At 39.1% G+C, this 21,341-nt stretch overlaps 1 protein-coding gene across 1 annotated transcript in view; it reads left to right on the top strand.

The window, feature by feature from the left end:
* The window catches only part of Nemf (nuclear export mediator factor), a 44,299-nt gene that overhangs the window by 1,821 nt on the left and 21,137 nt on the right, over positions 1-21,341 (top strand). Inside the window, exons 4-16 of the mRNA XM_029540540.1 lie at positions 774-899; positions 4,475-4,623; positions 5,971-6,038; positions 9,023-9,109; positions 11,526-11,599; positions 13,130-13,200; positions 13,380-13,455; positions 14,146-14,208; positions 14,623-14,700; positions 14,793-15,001; positions 15,197-15,382; positions 16,432-16,495; positions 18,817-18,905. Of these exons, the coding sequence (XP_029396400.1) occupies positions 774-899; positions 4,475-4,623; positions 5,971-6,038; positions 9,023-9,109; positions 11,526-11,599; positions 13,130-13,200; positions 13,380-13,455; positions 14,146-14,208; positions 14,623-14,700; positions 14,793-15,001; positions 15,197-15,382; positions 16,432-16,495; positions 18,817-18,905 (1,340 nt within the window). The remainder of the gene's footprint in view (positions 1-773; positions 900-4,474; positions 4,624-5,970; positions 6,039-9,022; positions 9,110-11,525; positions 11,600-13,129; positions 13,201-13,379; positions 13,456-14,145; positions 14,209-14,622; positions 14,701-14,792; positions 15,002-15,196; positions 15,383-16,431; positions 16,496-18,816; positions 18,906-21,341) is intronic.

Raw genomic sequence — 21,341 nt, 5'->3', positions numbered from 1 at the left:
TGCAGACCCCTTCAGCTCTTTGGGTACTTTCTCTAACTCCTCCATTGGGGGCCCTGTGTTCCATCCAGTAGATGACTGTGAGCAGTGGCCTTTCTTCTCGTGCTAGACTTGTAGTACTTAGCCATCATCTCTTCTCAAATAATGTTGAGCTGGGTTTGGTAGTTCACACCTATAACACTGACATTCTGGGAACTGAGATGGGAAGGTTAGTTAGCCTGGGCTACTGAGTGACATTTTGCTTTAAAAAATAGTAACCAATAACAGCAAACTCTTGGCACTTTTATGAGTTAAGTGTATTTGTTTACTTACATGGTAAAATTTTCTGCAGTGTGATAAATCAATAGATGGTCTAGTTCTTGTATTATCTAAAAAATAGAATACAAAAATAACTATTTCAGTTAGAAGTTACTAGAATAAAAAGGCTTAAGGATTTTCCCCCCACTGGGATCTGGCAAGATGACTCTGGACAGAAGTTACCTGAGTTTGATCCTTGGAGTTCACATGGTGAATGGAGAGAACCAATTCATGAAACTATTTACTGACCTCTACATGCATACCGTGGCATGCATGTAATACCACACACACCCCAATAAACAAAAATGTAAACAAGTTTTAAAAAATTTTCTCTGATTATCATAAGCTTTTGTTTTGTGATCATAATGTTTTGTTTACCATTAAATATTCTTGATGTTGTAAAGATAATTTCATAAATTAATACCAGTTGCTTAGAAATTTACTTTTATTGTACAAATGCCTTTTCTGTTTCTTGCTAGTGTCGAAAACATTTGAAGAGTCGGAGATTAGTCAGTGCGAAACAGCTTGGTGTGGACAGAATTGTGGATTTCCAGTTTGGAAGTGATGAAGCTGCTTATCACTTAATCATTGAGCTCTATGACAGGGTGAGTGACATCAAGAGATGGAAAAGAATAGGATCGTGGGCCCTGTTTGTATTTCATTCCCTTCATTGAGTGTTTTCTTTTTTGTTTTTTGTTTTTCGAGACAGGGTTTCTCTGTGTAGCCCTGGCTGTCCTGGAACTCACTCTGTAGACCAGGCTGGCCTTGAACTCAGAAATCCATCTGCCTCTGCCTCCCAAGTGCTGGGAATAAAGGCATGTGCCACCACTGCCTGGCCCTTCATTGAATGTTATGTGTTATGTTTAGTTCATCATGTTCTGTAACACAGTGTCATTTTAATTAATGATGTTAAGAGAGTTCTTATAATCATGCATCTTCACTAATCCTTGTCTATCTTTTTGTTGCTGCTGTTGCTGTTTGTTTGTTTGTGTAGCCCTAGCTGTCCTAGAACTCACTTTGTAGACTAGGCTGGCCTCAAACTCACAGATTCACCTACCTCTGCCTCTGCCTCCGACTCCCTAGTGCTGGAATCAAAGGCATTGCTACCATCCACCTGCTTGCTCGTGTTCACGCTCTCTCTCTCTCTCTCTCTCTCTTTCTCTTAATAAAGTTTTTTAAAAGCCTTTTTTTTTTTTTTTTCAATAAAATTTTCTTTACTATAACTTTTCTCTTTTTTTGAGACAGTTTCTCTCTGTAGCCCTGGCTGTCCTGGAACTCACTCTGTAGACCTTGCTTCTGCTTACCTAGTGCTTGTGTTAAAGAGTGATTAGAGCCGGGCAGTGTTGGTGCACGCCTTTAATCCCAGCACTTGGGAGGCAGAGGCAGGTGGATTTCTGAGCTCGAGGACAGTCTGGTCTGTAGAGTGAGTTCCAGGACAGCCAGGGCTACACAGAGAAACCCTGTCTTGAAAACAAACAAACAAACAAGCAAAAAGGGTGATTAGAAAATGCCTTTCACATGACCCTCATGCTGTGCATGATGGTACACATACCTTGGGAGGCAGAGGCAATTTGGATTTCTTTAGTTCAAGGCCAGTTGGGGCTATAAAGTGAGTCTTTACTCTTTAAAAAAATCCAGTTATGTAAAAAATGTTTTGGCATAATATAGATTTCTGGAATCTTCATTTTTTTTTTTTTAAATCTAAGTAATCATTTTTTCCCATGTTCTTTTTGTTTTTTATAAAGTAACCATTATTGTTTAGAAGTAAATTTAGACTTGGGGCTGGAGAGATGATCAGTGGTTGGCAGTGCTTGCTCCCTTTGCAGAAAACCTAAATTCAGTCCCCAGTACCCAAGGTGTAACTCAGCTCCAAAGCTGGAGATCATGGAAAGTTCTTGTGTGCTGTACGTTAGTTTAGTTTTTACTAATGTTATCTTACACACTGTTCATTAAAGCAAACAGTCTTCATTCATGGTTTTTCTGTTCTAGTTTATCCTATTGACTTTTAGAGTTTCCATTTGAAGGATCTGAGCAAGCAGGCATGCATACTTGTCTAGGTTCTAGAAGCCCAATTAGTGATGAATTTGGAGTGAATACTAAGAATTTATGTATGAAAGTGTACACCTGGAATTTTGTTAAGTCATTGTGTTGTCTGAGAGATAGTCATTGATGCTTAAGAACATACTTACAGATTGCTCTTTCATTCTGCATACCAGTTTGACCTCTTTGCTTTCATGTCTGGAATTTTGAGGAATCGTGAATCTAGGGTGGATTAGGCTTTGCACTAAGAGACTTACTGCAGCTCAAAAACATCTTAGAAACCGAGTTTATAAGTTTATAATAAGTTTGGCCTGCTGAGATGGCTCAATGGCTAAAAGTGGCTGCCACACAAGGCTGAAGACCCTGAGTTTGTTCTCTGTAATCCATGTGAAGTGGAAAGAGAACCAAAGTCACAAACCTGTCCTCTGACACACACTGTGACACAGTCATGTGCCACCTCCACCATCACACACAGCATATAACACATATGCACAAATACAAATTTTAAACTTACGTACATACATGAGAACAACTCTGAGAAAAGTAACCTGAGATCAGAAAGTAGCCTAGCAGAGGAGGGATTATTGAATTATTTAAATTTTTAATTAATATTAAATAAAATAGTAGTGCTTTAAATTTTTCTTTTAAACATTTTCATTTTATTTTACCTTATACAAATGTTTTCTCTGTTGTATGAAGGTACACTACATGTATACCTGGTTGCTGCAGAGGTCAGAAGATGTTGAATTCCTTGGAGTTACAAGTGGTTAGAGGCCACCATCTTGGTACTGGGAATTGACTCCTGGTGACCCAGAAGAGCAGTAACAAGTGCTCTAAACTGCTGGGCTATCTCTCCAGCATCCTCATTTTTTTTTTAATGGATCTTTAAAAAAAAATTGTTTTCATTTGTAACTGTGTGTTTGTGCACACTCGCTTGTGAACACAAATGCTCACAGAGGCTAAAATGTCCTCAGATTTCCCTGCAACTGGTTTAAGAGGCAGTTGTGAGTTGCCTTCAGTTCTCCATGCAGAGAACTGAACTCAGGTCCTGTGCAATAGCAGTGTGTATTCTTGTGTTCTTAATCACTGGGCTATTTCCCCAGGCTGCTCTAACTTCTTCTTTTTTTTTTTTTTTCTGTTTTTTGTTTTTGTTTTTGTTTTTGTTTTTCGAGACAGGGTTTCTCTGTGTAGCCTTGGCTGTCCTGGAACCCACTCTGTAGACTAAGCTGACCTTGAACTCAGAAATCCACCTGCCTCTGCCTTCCAAGTGCTGGGATTAAAGGCATGTGCTTTTTTTTTTTTTTTTTTTGGTTTGTTTCAAACCAGGGACCAGGGCTGCCTTTGCATCCTTGGCTGGCCTGGAATTTGGAATCTTCCTGGTTCATCCTCCTTAATGTTGTGATTATAGTTGTGTACCACCACATCTGGCTACATCTCACTACTGTCCTTTTATAGACATATTATGCTGTTCCATAATTCCATGCATTTGCATTTCATGTTCCCTTGACCTGAATGTTTTGGAACTTTGAGCTTTTGTTGTTGGTTTATGAGGTGGAGACTCATATACTTGAGGCTGGCCTTTAAACTTGCTGTGTAGCCAACAATTACCTTGAACTCCTGAATCTCCTACCACCTCTACCTTGTGATGCTGGGATTGTAGGCCTGTGCTAATGCTTGGCTTTGGCACACTTATTAAAACTGTTAGGTTTTCATAGTGAAGTAATACAAGTAATTTGGGCAATAAAAGGACAAAGTTTTTCTAGTTTCTTTGTCCTCAGAATTTAATTTAATTAATTGGACCCTTATTTAGATATGACTGGTGCTATTTGTTTTGTAATTTTATTTCTAACTCTAAGTAGGTCTTTTTTTTGAGGGGTTTTGTTTGTTTTGTTCTTTTCGAGACAGGGTTTCTCTGTGTAGCCCTGGCTGTCCTGGAACTCACTCTGTAGACCAGGCTATCCTCAAACTCAGAAATCTGCCTGCCTCTGCCTCTCAAGTGCTGGGCTTAAAGGCGTGCGCCACCACTGCCTGGCTATAAGTAGGTATTATGAGAATTCTTTTTCAGTTTTTAAGATGTTTCAAGGCTTATTTGGAAAGCATTACTAATATAAATTAAATTAAATTATTTACTCTGTTGCAGGGGAACATTGTTCTTACAGATTATGAGTACCTAATTTTAAATATCCTAAGGTTTCGAACTGATGAAGCAGATGATGTTAAGTTTGCTGTTCGTGAACGCTATCCCATAGATCATGCCAGAGCTGCTGAACCTTTGCTGACTTTGGAAAGGTAACAGTATTTGTAAAATTAATGTCACACTTAAGATAAACTAGGTTATGTTTCACAATAGAAAAAATTCAATTAAAGTGGTTACTTGTATAATAAACTGAAGTATATAAATGTGAATATAGCAATTTTATTTGTGGTCAGCAAATCTCCCCTCTCCCCTTCTCCCTGTCTCTCTGTCCTCCCCCCCCCCTCCCCCCAATCTCTCTCTAGCAAGGTCTCACTATGCAGCTCGATGACTGGCCTAGAATTCTATATGTAGACTAGGCTACCCTTGAACTAAAAAAAGATCCACGTGCTTTTGCCTCTAGGTTGCTGGGATGAAAGGTATACACTGCCTCACCCAGCCTTCAAGTATGCCTTTTTATGCTATGGTTTGGGTTTCATAAAATACTTCCAATTCCTTGGCAAAGTGAGGTCCTGACTTGGCTGTTCTGTGAGAAGATAGAGAGTTAGACAGATAGAACGAAGTTGGGGGTAGATAGTCTACTTTAGGAAAAAGGGAAAGAATAAGGTGAAGATTAATCATAGCTTCTGACTGGGAGGCTTTGCTACCTAGTGCCCACGTGGTAGTCCTCAAAGAGTCAGTGAGAGGGACGAGCTGTGGACTGTCGCATCTTTGCTAATTCTGGAGATCCGGGGGGCGGGGTACAGTTTTTACAGGATTGTTGATCCTATGGTGGCACTGAGCCACATTGAGTTCTTAGTAGATATTTAATTAGGTACAACTGTTGCAGGTGTTCAGATATGGCATGTAGATTTACGAACAACACGTAACTTAGAAATGTACATAGAATGTACATGTACATAGAAATTTATCTTTCATGTCACATTGATGATAGTTCATAACTTTGTTGAAAAATATTGATTTCTTTTAGAAAACTTGGATTTAAGACTTGGGTTTCAGGAACCTTTTGATTGTGGATAAATTAATCTTGCTGTGTAGCCCAGGCTGGCCTTTAATTCAGAGTGTTCTTTCCCTCAGCCTCACTAGTATAGACATATTTTATCACATTCAGCTCTAAAGAAAAATAATTTATCCTGTATCTGTGTATATGCGTGGCACATAAAAGTGCCACAGAGGCTAGAAGAGGGCTTCAGGTCCCTGAAACTGGAGTGACAGATGGCTGTGATCTACCTGTTGCGGCTGTTGGGAGCTGTTCTCTGGTTCTAAGAACAAGTGCCCTTAACCTCAGGGCCCTCTCTAGCTCCATGGGTAAATTACTTTTAAGACTCGTTTTTCATACCTACGAGAATAATTTCTGCTATGTTTCAGACTCTTGTAAAGATGAGATAAATGGTTGATATAAGGTTTATTAAATATAAAAAGTATGCCAATTTTGTTCACAGACTGACTGAAATAATAGCTAGTGCTCCTAAAGGTGAGCTGCTGAAGAGAGTTCTTAACCCATTACTGCGTGAGTACTCTGCATATTGTACTAAGATATTTATGGGACAACACTCCCATGAATATATTTAAATCTCTCTCTCTCTCTCTCTCTCTCTCTCTCTCTCTCTCTCTCTCTCTCTCTTTTTTTCCAAAAAAATTGAACAAGGGGCTGGATAGCTATTCAGTTCACAGCATAATGGCCAGTGGCTCACAACCTCCTTTTCTGACCTCCTTTTCTGGCTCCATGAGTATCCACACACATGAGGCATACATTGACACAAACAAATACCCAGGAATAAAAATAAAGCATTATTTAAAAAAAAAAAAAACAAACAAGTTTAAAGTGATCTTTTGAGTAAATAGGGTTTTTTAGACTTATTTATTTATTATGTATACAACATTCTGCCTATGTGTGTGTCTATAGGCCAGAAGAGGGCACTAGATCTCATAGATGTTTAAGAGCCACCATGTGGTTGCTGGGAATTGAACTCAGGACCTCTGGAAGAGCAGCCAGAGCTCTTCACCTCTGAGCCATCTCTCCAACCCCCAGGTTTTATCCTAAAAGAAAGTTTTGTTTGTTTTGTGGTGCTGGGGATTGAATCCAGGGCTTTGTGATGATGAGCAGATATCTATCACAAAGCCTCATTGTCCCAAAAGCTAGACATTTTTATGTTGGTTAGATTTTATTTAAAAACGGTGCAGATGGGGCTGGAGGTATAGCTCAGTTAGTAGAGTGCTTGCGTAGCATTCACAAAGCCCCAGCTTTTTTTGTTTTGTTTTGTTTTTGTTTTTGTTTTTTTGAGACAGGGTTTCTCTGTATAGTCCTGGCTGTCCTGGAACTCACTTTGTAGACCAGGCTGGCCTCGAACTGAGAAATCCACCTGCCTCTGCCTCCCGAGTGCTGGGATTAAAGGCGTGTGCCACCACGCCTGGCTTTTTTTTTTTAATTTATTTATTACATTTAAGTATACTGTAGCTGTCTTCAGACACTCCAGAAGAGGGAGTCAGATCTTGTTACAGATGGTTGTGAGCCACCACATGGTTGCTAGGATTTGAACTCAGGACCTTTGGAAGGGCAGTCAGTGGTCTTAAGCGCTGAGCCATCTCTCCAGCCCTGAGAATAGCAGTCTTTTTTTTTTTTTTTTTTTGAGACAGGATTTCTCTATGTAGCCCTGGCTGGAACTCACTTTGTAGACCAGGCTGGCCTCGAACTCAGAAATCTGCCTGTCTCTGCTGTCTCTGCCTCCCGAGTGCTGGGATTAAAGGCGTGCGCCACCACGTCTGGCGAGAATAGCAGTCTTAATTATACTGAGTCTTCTGTGAATATAGATCGTCTCACCATTTATTTAAATTATTTTTATTTTAAAAATTTATAGTTTTTTATATATAAATTTTATTGTTAAATGCCCACATTTTCTTTTTGTGTTGTCTTAAGCATTACTAGACTCATACTTTCTATCCCAGCACTAGGGAGGACAACAGGCAGGCAGTCTCAGAGTTGAAGGCTAACCTGGTCTATATAGGGGGTTCCAGGTCAGCCATGACTACAGAGTGAAACCCTGTTTCCAAAAATATAAAACAAAACAAAAGTTACATTTTAATTTGTTTTATAGGGAGTGGATACATTTTTGCCACAAGTGGACATCAATCAAAAGGCCAAGTAGCAGGAGTCAGTGTCTGCTCTCAGGATTGAACTCAGGTCATTAGACTAGGCAATGACAACCTGTGGTTTTTGAACCATCTCATTAGCCCATAGAATTGTTTTCTTAATTTCATTCTGTTTTTGGTAAGGATATAATTGATTTACTTGAAAAAAGATTTATTTTGTGTGTATATGTGAGCACCTGCATGTATATATGTATACCACATGTGTGTCTGGTGTCCACAGAGGTCAAAAGAGGAAGTCAGGTCCCCTGGAACTGGTGTCACATTGGTTGTGAGCCGCTGTGTGGTTGCTGAAATCAAACCACTGTCCTGTCTAAGATTAGCATGTTCTCTTAATTACTGAACCATCTCTCCGCTCCCCCAATTGATATTTATATAAACTTGATTTGTATATATTTTTTTATCTTTCAGAGCTGATAAAGTTATTTAGTCTAGAAGACTGTGTGTGTTCTTTAAGAATTTTTAGCATACAGGGTCACACCTCCTTTGAGCATAAAGCTGCTTTTTCTGTTTCAGTCTGAATACTTTTGAGTAATTTTTTTTTTTACAGTTCCTTTTTTTTATACAATTTTGTGTGTATAGGTGTTTTATCTACATTTGTTTGCTAAGATTTATTTATATATTTTATGTATACAGGCACGTTGTCTACACACCAAAAGAGGGGATCAGATTTCATTACAGATGGTTGTGAAGTACCATGTAGGTGCTGGGAACTGAACTCAAGACTGCTACATTTCTAGTTAACCTTATGTATGTGTTGTTAAATGCCTGTAACATGTACCGATTCTCTGCTTATTATGATTTCCAGCTCCTTTCGTTACTTCAGGTCTTAATTCTAATACCATTTGAAAAGAAATAAAATTATTTTTAGTGGCTACTTGTATTAAGTAGATTGTTCATATTGAGCTATAAATTTATACTGTGTTGGGGCTGGAGAGATAGCTCAGCGGTTAAGAGCACCGACTGCTCTTCCGAAGGTCCTGAGTTCAAATCCCAGCAACTACATGGTGGTTCACAACCATCCGTAATGAGATCTGATGCCCTCTTCTGGTGTGTCTAAAGACAACTACAGCGTACTTACATATAATAAATAAATAAGCCAGGCGTGGTGGCGCACGCCTTTAATCCCAGCACTTGGGAGGCATAGGCAGGCAGATTTCTGAGTTCGAGACCAGCCTGGTGTACAAAAGTGAGTTCCAGGACAGCCAAGGCTACACAGAGAAACCCTGTCTTGAAAAAACCAAAAAAAAAAAAAAAAAAAAAAAATTTTAAAAAAATTTATACAGTGTTTTAAGTGTGAAATTTTATAGGAAAATAATAACAACAATACTGTTTACTTTTATATAGCCTATGGGCCAGCTCTCATTGAGCACTGTCTTATAGAAAATGGATTCTCTGGCAATGTTAAAGTGGATGAAAAACTTGAAAGCAAAGGTATGTCTGCATGGTCTATATTTTGTACATTTCAATTTGTTTCCCTTTTCCTTTGATCCTTTTTTTTTTCTTTGAAGTTTTATAGTGCTGGAAATTAATTAGACCTAAGGCTCTACAGGTGCTAAAAAATGTTCTACTGAAAAACGCTTCATTTTTTGTTTTGATTTTTTTTTTTTTTTTTTTTTTTTGAAATAAGGTTTTCCCTACATTGTAGTCCAGTAGTCAGTGTCATTGAGCTCTGAATTTTCCTGCCTCGACTTCCTGGAGCTTATAATTGTGTACTAGCATGCCTAGCTCTTTCTTCTCTTTTCTTTCTTCTTCTAAATGCATGAATGTTTTCCTTCCTTAGTTACCTGTCTGTTCAGTAAATGCTTGCCCAGTGTCCTGAGAGGGCAGACATCCCCTGGGACTGGAGTTACAACCCATGAGAGCTGGGAACTGAATTTGTATCCTCTGAAAGAGCAGCCCATACTGCTAAGCCGTCTCTCTAGCACTACTCTTGCACCTTGTTCTTTTCCAGAAATAATTTCAGTTTTTAAAGTTAGAAGTGAATGGAACAAAACTTTGATCTGGGATTGGCAAGGTGCCATGTACCCTCTTTGTCTCCAGTGACAACAGATGGTGGTGGTATTTTTGTTATTATAAAATGATATTATAAAACTGGTTGCTTAATATTAGCTATATAAACTTTTTACAGATTAAAATATATCATGAGGCTATAGTAATAAAATCATTTTCTTTCTTTTTTATTTTTAAAGATTTATTTATAAGTACATTATAGCTGTCTTCACACACACCAGAAGAGGGCATCGGATCCCATTACAGATTGTGAGCCACCATGTGGTTGCTGGGAATTAAACTCAGGACCTCTGGAAGAGCAGTCAGTGCTCTTAACCGCTGAGCCATCTGCCCAGCCCAGTATCTCATTTTCTTAAGCACTTATATTATTTTGTAAATACTTTCCTGGTTGTTTTTATTTTTAAAAATTAATATGTGTGTGTGTGGACACACACCTGCCTAATCCATGTTTGGAAGCAGGACCCATGCATATATGGAGTCTTCTTTTTTTTTTTTTTTTTGGAGTCTTTTTTTTTTCCACTTTTATGTTGTATTCTGGGGATTGAATTCATGTGTAGCAAGCACCTTTACATACTGAGCCATCTCACTGATCTGATTTTTGTTTTTATTATTATTATTATTATTATTATTATTATTATTATTATTACTTTTTTTGAGACATGATTTTTCTGTATAGCCCTGGCTGTCCTGGAACTCACTTTGTAGACCAGGCTGGCCTTGAACTCAGAAATCCGCCTGCCTCTGTCTCCCGAGTGCTGGGGTGAAAGGCGTGCGCCACCACGCCCAGCTTGTTATTACATTTTATTTAGTGTGCTTGTGTGTGTGTTCAGAGGACAGCTTGTAATGAGTTTAGTCTTCTTCTACTTCCTGGAGACCTGAAAACATTCCCAGTTTTATGGTTGCTTGTGTTTGGTTTTGTTCTTTTTGTTTCTGATGGGCTCTTATTGTATAGCCCAAGCTGGTCTTGAACTCATGATTGTCCTGTCTCAGTCTCCTTAGTGCTGTGATTACAGGCCTATACCATCATATTCAGCTACCTTTCTTTGTTTTTTTTTTTTTTTTTGGTTTTTCGAGACAGGGTTTCTCTGTATAGTCCTGGCTGTCCTGGAGCTCAGAAATCCTCCTGCCTCTGCCTCCCGAGTGCTGGGATTAAAGGCGTGCGCCACCACGCCTGGCTCAGCTACATTTCTATTGTTGATTTTTAATAAATATATTGAGCCAGGCGTGGTAGCACATGCTTTTGTTATGGCACTTGGGAGGCAGAAGAAAGTTGATCTCTGAATTCAAGGCCAGCCTGGTTTTACAGAGTGAATTCCAAGCCAGCCAAGACTGCATAGTTTGACCCTGCCTCAACAATAAATAAATATATCAATGTGTTTAATTATTAATATATTAATAATATACAAATATATTAATACTCTATTATGTTGACCATGTTATGTTGATTATTTATAAAATAATTACATTACTTATTTTTGTATTATAAAAATATAAAGAATTATAATATACTTTTAATTAATNATAATTATGTGTTTTGAGAGGCAACCCAGAGCCTCTCAGACTTGGCCATTATGAGACAACTGCTCTGAGAAACATGTTAGTTACATGGGCCAGAGGGAAAAATTGTAATAATTATAATAGTATAACAATGTTTATATTTATTGCATTAATTATAATTAATTAGTATTGTATCAGCATTAATGTTATGATATGCAAACATTAATATCTTGGTATATTGATATGTTGATATTATATATAATAAAATGATAAATAGTTTAATGGTATTATTCCACTTAATTGGCATTCTTTTTCCCCTTGTTGTTATTTCTTCCATTAGATATTGAAAAGATACTGGTTTGTGTACAGAGGGCAGAAGACTATCTGAGAAAGACATCCAACTTCAGTGGAAAGGTAGCACTGTGTAACACTGTGTGTTGTTTCACACGGGCGGGGGGGGGGGGGGGGATGGCATTCAAGAGGTTAGACAGCCTGCAGGGTTTGGCCAGTTTCATGTACTGCATAGGGCCTAGTGATCAAACTCAGGCTTGTCAGACTTAGTGACAAATACTTTCACTCATTGATCCATCTCATAGTTTTCATGTGTCATTTTGGATTTTCAGAAATAAAATATTTATAATTTAAGAGCTTTGTTTTATTTTCTTGTATGAGGCTTGAATCCAAGTTCTACATATGCACGCATACTGTACTGTTTGACTGTACACCTCATTCTAGGATAGTCTCTTTGATTTTGTATTGCTTCTTGTAAAATATTTCTTTTTTTTTTTTTTTGGTTTTTCGAGACAGGGTTTCTCTGTATAGCTCTGGCTGTCCTGGAACTCACTTGGTAGACCAGGCTAGCCTCGAACTCAGAAATCCGCCTGCCTCTGCCTCCTGAGTGCTGGGATTAAAGGCCTGCGCCACCAGGCCCGGCTTGTAAAATATTTCTATTTATTTTTTATAGACAATACTACATTGAGGCTCAATATAAAACTAGTCTTGCATAGAGTGCGCTAGGCCCTGGGTTTGACCCCTAGTACTGTCTAAATCAGGCATTTGAGTGCACATCTGTAATCTTAGCATTGAGAGGGGGAGGGAAGAAGTCAGGTCAGAAGCCTTGGTCTGAAGAACAAGTTCAAAGCCAGCCAGGGATACACACTACCCCACCTTTTACGAAGACAAGAAACAAGAGTTGAGGAATTTGCGTAAAAAAAAGTTTGACTTTTTAATTATGTGTATGTATATGTGTTTATATGAGTGTATGCACAATGTGTGGTTGCCCGTGGAGGCCAAAAGAGGGTGTTGATCCCTTCAACTGGAGTTACAGGTGGTTGTAAGCCTCCATTTCTGGGTGTTGGGAACTGAACCTGGGTCCTCTGGAAGTGTAATAAGCAGTCTTAGCTGAACTGTCTCTCCAGCCACTTGTTTTTTCCTTGACTCAAGGTCTTGCTGTGGATTCCAGGATGGCCTCAGGACTCAACATTTTCCACAGCAGCCTCCCTGTATTGGATTTATAGACAAGACTGTACTGACATGAGGAGAACAGTCTGTCTTGAATTGATTTTAGAGAAGCATTCTTTAATTTGCTATTACTTGAAAACAAAATGCGTGGGTGATAACTGCCTCATAGCTAACCAATCATAACATTACCTCGTACTTTAATATTTGTCTTCTGTATTCAAAATTTTTAGCTAGAGCCGGGCAGTGGTGGCACACGCCTTTAATCCCAGCACTTGGGAGGCAGAGGCAAGCAGATCTCTGAGTTTGAGGCCAGTCTGGTCTACAGAGTGAGTTCCAGGACAGCCAAGGCTATACAGAGAAACCCTGTCTCAAAAACAACAACAACAAAAAAAATGTTTAGCTAGAAAAAAAAATATCATTTAGATAGTCAGCCTTTTGTTAATTGTGAATATAGTTGAGTCTAATACTAGTGTTTTTTTGTAGGGCTATATAATTCAGAAAAGAGAGGCAAAACCAAGCCTGGATGCAGATAAACCAGCTGAAGACATACTCACGTAAGTGTGGGGCCACGAGCCAGTTTGCTTCGTAGGATATCTAATATTCTATTTATTTATTTATTCATTCATTCAGCCTTTAATTCATTCATTCATTTATTTATTGGGGTTTTTTTGAAACGGTTTCTCTGTGTAGGATAATTAATATTCTTAATTGTAATATTTTGAATGCTTTACAGGTATGAGGAATTTCATCCTTTCTTGTTTTCTCAGCATTTACAATGTCCATATATAGAATTTGAATCATTTGACAAGGTAAGTTTTCTAGTTCTATTTTTTTGTTGTTTGTTTGTTTCACTAGTTAGCATCACATAAGTTGTAAGAATTGATTATGCTGTCTTGGGGTTGGCGATGTAGCCCAGTATGAGTGTATCCATAAAGTCCTGGATTTAATCCTTAATACTGCAAAAGAAAGAAAAGGAAGGAAGGAAGGAAAGAAACTCAGAAAATATTCTTGCCTTGCAGTCACTGTGAATCTGGGGATTGATTAAAAATCAACACACTCGGGGCTGGTGAGATGGCTCAGTGGGTAAGAGCACCTGATTGCTCTTCCAAAGGTCCTGAGTTCAAGTCCCAGCAACCACATGGTGGCTCACAACCATCTGTAATGAGATCTGACTTCCTCTTCTGGAGTGTCTGAAGACAGCTACAGTGTACTTACATATAATAAATAAATCTTAAAAAAAAAATCAACACACTCATAGGTTCAACTATTAGAAACATTATTGCCATTTTTATTAAAAGATAAGACCAATACTTCATCTTATGTTTTATTCTTGACATTGTTAGTTGTAGAATAGGTTATTGGAAAGGTGGTCAGGTAGTAAGGGCAGTGTGGTATAAAACAGACTAATGCTGTGTTTGCAAGGTAAAGTAGAGACCATACTTTTTTTTCCCCTTACAGCCAATTGTTTGTCTCTCTCTTTCTTTTTTTTTAAAAATAAGGCCGTGGATGAATTTTATTCCAAGATAGAAGGGCAGAAAATTGATTTAAAAGCTTTACAACAGGTAATAGTATCATTTAAAACTTTTATATTAAACTAGCTAGTCATAGTGGTTTGGAAGGTAGATATTGGTTTCATTTAAGAATCACTTGCCTTGGGGCTGGAGAGATGGCTCAGTGGTTAAGAGCACCAACTGCTCTTCCAAGGGAATTAGGGTTATACTTTATATATAATTTACCTGTAACCAAAGCACACATTCTATAGAGAGTGGAAAGTAGACAGAGGTAATATATCAGCATGACATTTCTAAGAGGGTAAGACTTGAGGGAGTGAACTTTGGGGAAACTTTTTAAATTGCCTATGTGACAACATTGACAGAGTAGAACCACTAACACAGTAAGCTTTAGGAATTGAGGTTTGGACGTGCTGTACGTTGAAAGAAATCTTAACTTTTGAAAAATCTGTTTTGTACTCTAAGGAAAAACAAGCACTGAAGAAATTAGATAATGTCCGAAAGGATCATGAAAACAGATTAGAAGCTCTTCAGCAGGCTCAGGTATTAAAGTTTAGCTTTTACAATGCTTTCCAGAATATGACAGTCTCAGCTGGCATTACACTAAGTTCATTTTTTTGTTGTTGTTTCTTAAGGAAATTGATAAACTGAAAGGGGAGCTCATAGAGATGAACCTGCAGATAGTTGACAGAGCCATTCAGGTAGTCCGAAGTGCGTTGGCCAACCAGATAGACTGGACGGAGATAGGAGTGATTGTGAAAGAGGCACAGGCTCAAGGGGACCCTGTTGCAAGTGCAATCAAAGAGCTGAAGCTGCAGACCAACCATGTCACCATGCTGCTACGGTAAGTGCGGGTCTTCCCAGTTGGTGCTTGGTTTTATCTTGTTAACTAACTGTTCATTGTGTTCTTAATTTTTTCTTTGGGAATTCTCAGAAATAGAAAACACACAATGAAATCATTTCTAATTTTATGAAGAAGTTTTGAAATGAAAAGCGATATCATCGACATTAGTGAAATACTATTGAATATTTTTAATAGAAATCCATACTTGTTATCAGAGGAGGAAGATGGTGATGGTGATGCCAGCATTGAGAACAGTGATGCTGAAGCACCAAAAGGGAAAAAAAAAAAGCAAAAGAACAAGCAGCTGCCGAAGCCACAGAAGAACAAGCCGCTGCTTGTCGACGTGGACCTCAGCCTGTCAGCCTATGCTAACGCCAAAAAGTAAGCATTGAACCAGTGAGTCTATTTATGAGTATTTTGTCTGCATGTATTATGTGTACCAGTATGTGCCTGGTGCCTGAGGAAGCCAGAGAAGCGCATCAGATCGCTTGGAACTGGAGTTACAAGTGGTTATGAGCATCAGTGTCATGACAGGAACAAAGCCTGCATCCCCTGGAAGAGCACCTTGTGCTCTTAATGTTTGTGTCGTATCTCCAGCCCTGTTGGAAACTCTTGGTAGTGTATGTAGAGGAAATCAGTAGGATATTAACAGTAGTCATTATTTTGCCTGTTGTATGAGGGACTTTTTCTGGGGAAATGAAACAAACAAACACACACACACACACATAAACACATACATGCATGCACGCATGCACCCCTAGAAAGAAATCCATAACAAACTAAAGTAAGGATTGCACTAAAGTCTAACCTGATGAACCAGTGAATTTTTATTGGTGTTACTAACTGGTGTATGAACAAGGGCTGACTTACTGGAGCAAAGATAATGCAGGAGCAACCACATCTCTGAAAGCCCACCTCAACATGAGGAAAGCTGTATATCTGGAGGCCTGTGTTATTGGAGGCACATCAACAAGTCCAAGAGATCTCTTGCAATTCATTTGGCAGTCTCCTTAAGCAGCTGTTTACTGATTCTCTAACAGGAGAGAGACCCTGAATCTTGCAGGCTGCAGCTTTCTCAGACGTGTGAAGTATGCTCACTTCCTGGGTCTCTTAGCAACACCCTAAGGGTGGGGGTTCAGTGTGGGGAAACTGCTTCAGGACTTAGGCGTATACTTCTTTTGTAAAAAGTAAGTTTGTGTGCTATACAACTTGGTTCTATATGACTTAAGACTGTAAATTAAAAACTAAAAATAGTTAATCCCAGCACTCGGGAGGCAGAGGCAGGCGGATTTCTGAGTTCGAGGCCAGTCTGGTCTACAAAGTGAGTTCCAGGACAGCCAGGGCTATACAGAGAAACCCTGTCTCAGAAAAAAAAAAAAAAAACTAAAAATAGATTTCACTTAATATTTAGGATAGATTTATTTTTCTAGATATTATGATCATAAGAGGTATGCTGCTAAAAAAACCCAGAGGACTGTTGAAGCTGCTGAGAAGGTAAGGTGATAAGAGTAACGCTCATTGTTTTGGGCAGCATTAATGGCTTTTTCTTTTTAAGTGGGATTTTCTAATTTAGAAATCTCTTAGTTTTAATTTTGCTTTAAATGTGCATATTTTTTGTATTTACTTTCTCTGCTGTCCTGCACTTCCCTCTTTCCCCATCTCAGCAAATAGCACTTTGATTCTTACTGCTCAAATGTTAGGAATAGCCAGAGCTCTTTCCTCTTAAACCATATCCAGATCTGTCATTTGCTGCTATTAATGTGTGTGTGCGTGCATATGCTTATTGCACCAGAGGGAACAAGTCAGCCAGAGGGCAGTCTTGTAAAGTTACTTCTCCTACCTTTCTGAGGGCTCCAGGGTTTAAATTCATGTTGTCAGGCTTTGCAGCAAGGGCTTTTTTACCCCCTTGGCCATCTTGCCAGTCCCATTTACTTCTGGTTCTCAACTTAATGCCTAAGCAAAACCTACTGAGTACTGACTGTGTCACTTGACCGTAGTGCCAGGATTTGGGAAGTGGAGGCAGAATGATCATGAGTTGAAGGTCATCCTAAGCTGTACAGTGACTAACCTTTGACACAAGAGACAAAAGCACGTGCGTACACATACACACACCCACACACACACACACACACACACACACACACACACCACCCACAACAAAGTGTAAATAGACTCTGAGCACAATTCCTTATTCATTTGGCTCAGGCTTTGGTTATCTGTATTCACGTAAGTTACTGAATCCCCCGCTCTCCCTTTCCTCCACTCAAAAGCATGCATTCCACCTTAATAAAATTTAGAGCTCTTTTTCTAGCCCTGCATGATCTGTTTACCTTTTACCTCAGCGCCTGGATTTTTCTTTCTACATACCTCTTTCTGGCTACATGGAATTTTAGCTGTTCCCAGAACCATAGTGCACTGCTGTTCTCAGGGTCTTTGTACTTGCTGCTCTTTCTCAATGAAAAGCTCTGCCCTCGGGTTTTCAAGGTTTTTATCCCTCTATTTGTTCATTTACACATCTGCCTAAATGAGACACCAGAGAAGCATTTGTTGACCAATTTTGCTAAAAATAATGCCATCTTCAATCTCACTCTGCTTTGCTCCTTTTCTTAACTCCTCAACTGATATAAAACTATTGGAATATTTGTGTTTTTCCTTTAGAATGTAAGCCCATAAAAGTATCATCGTTGCCAGGTATAGTAGCACGTCTTCAATCCCAGCACTAGGGAGGCAGAGGCAGAGGTGCAGAGGCACAGAGGTGCAGAGGCGCAGAGGTGCAGAGGGGCGCAGAGGGGCGCAGAGGGGCACACAGGCACAGGCACAGGCACGTGGATATCTGTCTTTGAGGTCAGACTGGTCTATATGGTGAGTTCCAGGCCAGCCAGAGCTATATATAGTATAACAATAACAAAATGTGTCATGTTGTTCTGTTCATTGTTGTGTTCTAGTCTCCAGAGCAGTGGTTCTCAACCTTCCTAATGCTGCAACCCTTTAATACAGTTCATCATGTTGTGGTGACCCCCCCCCCAACCATGCCACTTCATAACTATAATTTTGCTATTATGATTGTATTGTAAATATCTGCTGTGCAGGATATTTGATATGCAACCCCTGTGAAAGTGTTCAGTTCTCAAAGGGGTTGCAACCCGCAAGTTGAGAACCAATGCTCTAGAGTATTGTCTGGAACAAAGTAGATACTTTATAGCTATTAAATAAGTAACCTCCTTGATCTAGGCTCTAGGATCTAGGCTGGCCTCGTAATTGATTTATAGCTAGCCTCAAACTCAAGATCTTCTTGCCTCTGCCTCTCAGGTACTGAGATTATAGGTGTACATTACCATTTCCAGCATTAAGGAAGCTCTTAATTTGTAGGTCTTAAAATTTTGCATATAATAAATAAAAATACAATAATTTACTTTACTTCTTAAGGCAGATACCTTTTATTTTCCATTATGTATATATTTGTGTGTATAAACCAAATCACTTTATGACATAAAATATTTCTTCCATTAAGATTTTTGCACATAGTACATATATGGAGGTTAGAGGGCAACTTGTGGGTGCTAGGAATCAAACTCAGGTCATCAGGTTTGGCAGCAAGTACCTTTCCTCACTGAACCATCTCATGTGCCCTTAAGCTGGGCAGTGGTGGCGTGTACAATCTCTGAGGCTAAGACAGACTGATCTCTGTGAGTTAGATAGAGCCAGCCTGGGCAGTAGAGATAGTAAAAGCTGTCTAAAGCGATTTGTTATGCTATTGTGTACTTTGGTGTTATGTAAATGTATCTTTAAATTATTTAAATTTTTTGTATGACTAGGCATTCAAATCAGCAGAAAAGAAAACAAAGCAAACCTTAAAAGAAGTACAAACAGTTACTTCTATCCAAAAAGCAAGAAAAGTGTATTGGTGAGTGTTCTGCGCTTTTTTTATGTTTAGTTTTTCTTCTTATTGGAATTATGTATATCATTTAGAATGTCAAGCAGACATTGTATTATACAGAGCTAGCTGTGAAACCAGTAGTCCTGTAATTCATCATCCTTATCCCTCTGTTCTCCTTACCTCTGAAACTACTCTTTAGTTCTAGGTCTTTCTATTTGTTACTTACTCATTTATTGTGTGGTTTGTGGGTGTGTGAATGGGGAATCTGCCATGGGGCTTATAGGGCAGGGAGGTCAGGACAGCATTCAGTAGTTGTTTCTCTCTCTCCACCATTGGGTTCTAGGCATTGAACTCAAGTTTGTTGGCAACTGCCTTTACCCACTGAGCCATCTTTCTAGCGTCTGCTTTTACCTCTTTGAGGCCTGATATTTATATTCTCCTGGTTCTCTCTGTAATAGCTCATATTATACTTTGTGGATTTTGTTGTTCTAGAATCCTTCATTGACCTCTTATTATAGGAGATGAGAATTTCAGTTTCTTTCCACTTGTGTTATGTTACATACAGATACAATTTTGTCAAGGTTGATGATCAATTTTATCAATATATACACACACACACACATATATGTATGTATGTATGTGTAAATATCTTGTTTTGTTTTTTTCGAGACAGGGATTCTCTGTGTAGCCTTGGCTGTCCTGGAACTCACTCTGTAGACCAGGCTGGCCTCGAACTCAGAGATCCGCTTGCCTCTGCCTCCCAAGTGCTGGTGTTAAAGGCGTGTGCTACCACGCCCGGCTTCAACTTTAATATTTTTATAGACTGATACTCTGTTGTAGTTACAGCTGAGCCATGTAGTATTCTGTCTTCTTTTCTTGCTGTTGTCATTTTTTCTTCCTTTGAGTTAAAAAAAATTACCTAGGGCTGGAGAAAAGGCTCAGTGGTTAAGAGCATGTATTACTCTGGCAGAGGACTTGAATTCCGTTTCCAGCCTCGGTGTTGGGCAGTTACAGCCTCTGCAGTGGCATACAACTGCACGACAACTGCACGCTAGCTACTTAGGAGGTGGAGGCTGCAAGACTGCTTGAGCCTAGGTGTTTGGGATCAACCTGCGCAATGTGAGACCTTACCTTAAAACAACAAACCCAGTCCACAGGGTTAGTGTACCTTACGTGGGAGAGTGCTTGCCTGGCATGTACAGTGTCCTGCATCAGTCCCCAGCACTCACACTGCAGGAAGCACACCCTTGCAGTCCCAGCACTTGAGAGGCTGAGGCAGAGGAATTGACTTTAACACTAGTCTTGCTACACAACAAGGCTCTGTCTTATAAACACACCTTTAAAAATGTTACACTTGCCTTTTTTTTTTTTAATCACAAATTCAGTGTCAAACTTTCAAGTATATATAAGTACATTAGAATGCCATTAGCATTACCTTTTTGGGTATGCCAGAGATCTGTTTTTATTTAGTTTTATTTATATTTTGGTGCTAGACTTATCCCCAAGCTTTCACAGATTAGGCCACATGCTTACTCTTGGAGATTTTCTAACTATAATATATTTGCTTTTTGTTTGTTTGTTTGTTTGTTTTAGTTTTTGTTTTTGAGACTGGATTTCTCTGTATATCCTTGGTGGTCCTAGAACTTGCAATGTAAACCAGGGCGATCCTTGAACTCAAAGAGATCACCCTGCCTTTGCTTCCTAAATGCTGGGATTAAAGACTTGTGCCACCATGACTGGCTTATATCCATTCTATCTGGATAGTAAACTAATTAATGAAAACTCCAGTTACTTTGTCTTTTGAGAAAAGCTGTAATAGTACTCTTTTGGAGGGGAGAGGGTTGTCATAGGGAGACAGTATCTCCCCAGATAGCTCAAGCAGGCCTTGAACTTTGATTTTCTTGGCTCATCATCCCAGGGGCTGGGATTAGAGGTATGTACCATCCCACCTGGAGTAATTTCTTGCTTTTCCAGTGGTCCAGAACCTATTTGGTATCCTGATGAAAGAAAGCTGAATCTTAGAGCATTTGATATTTTTGTACTTTTGATTTGTATAGTTAATTCATTGTTTTGCCATCCTTAAGTTTAAGAATGCTACCTATATAAAGTAAAATAATTTGGGGCTGGAGAGAGAGATGCCTTAGTGGTTAAGAACTGCTTACTACTCTTCAAGACGATTGGAGTAAAGTTCTCACGCACCTGCACCTACGTTAGGCAGTTGAGAATCTTAAGCTCCGTAGGCTGCAGTATACCCTCTTTTGGTACTCCGTGGGCACCTGCTTTTATGTGTACATATCCATATGCAAATACTCACATACACATCTAATATAAAAAAATTTTTAAAGAAATAAATAGGCTGGGCAGTGCTGGCACATGCCTTTGATCCCAGCACTTGGGAAGCAAAGGCCGGGGATTTCTGAGAGAGAGAGAGGGAGAGGGAGAGGGAGAGGGAGAGGGAGAGAG

The sequence above is a fragment of the Mus pahari genome, chromosome 7 (genome assembly GCF_900095145.1).
Source record: "Mus pahari chromosome 7, PAHARI_EIJ_v1.1, whole genome shotgun sequence".
Lineage (NCBI taxonomy): Eukaryota > Metazoa > Chordata > Mammalia > Rodentia > Muridae > Mus > Mus pahari.
Note: the sequence above shows the minus strand (reverse complement) of the source record. Positions and strands in the feature narration are given on the sequence as shown.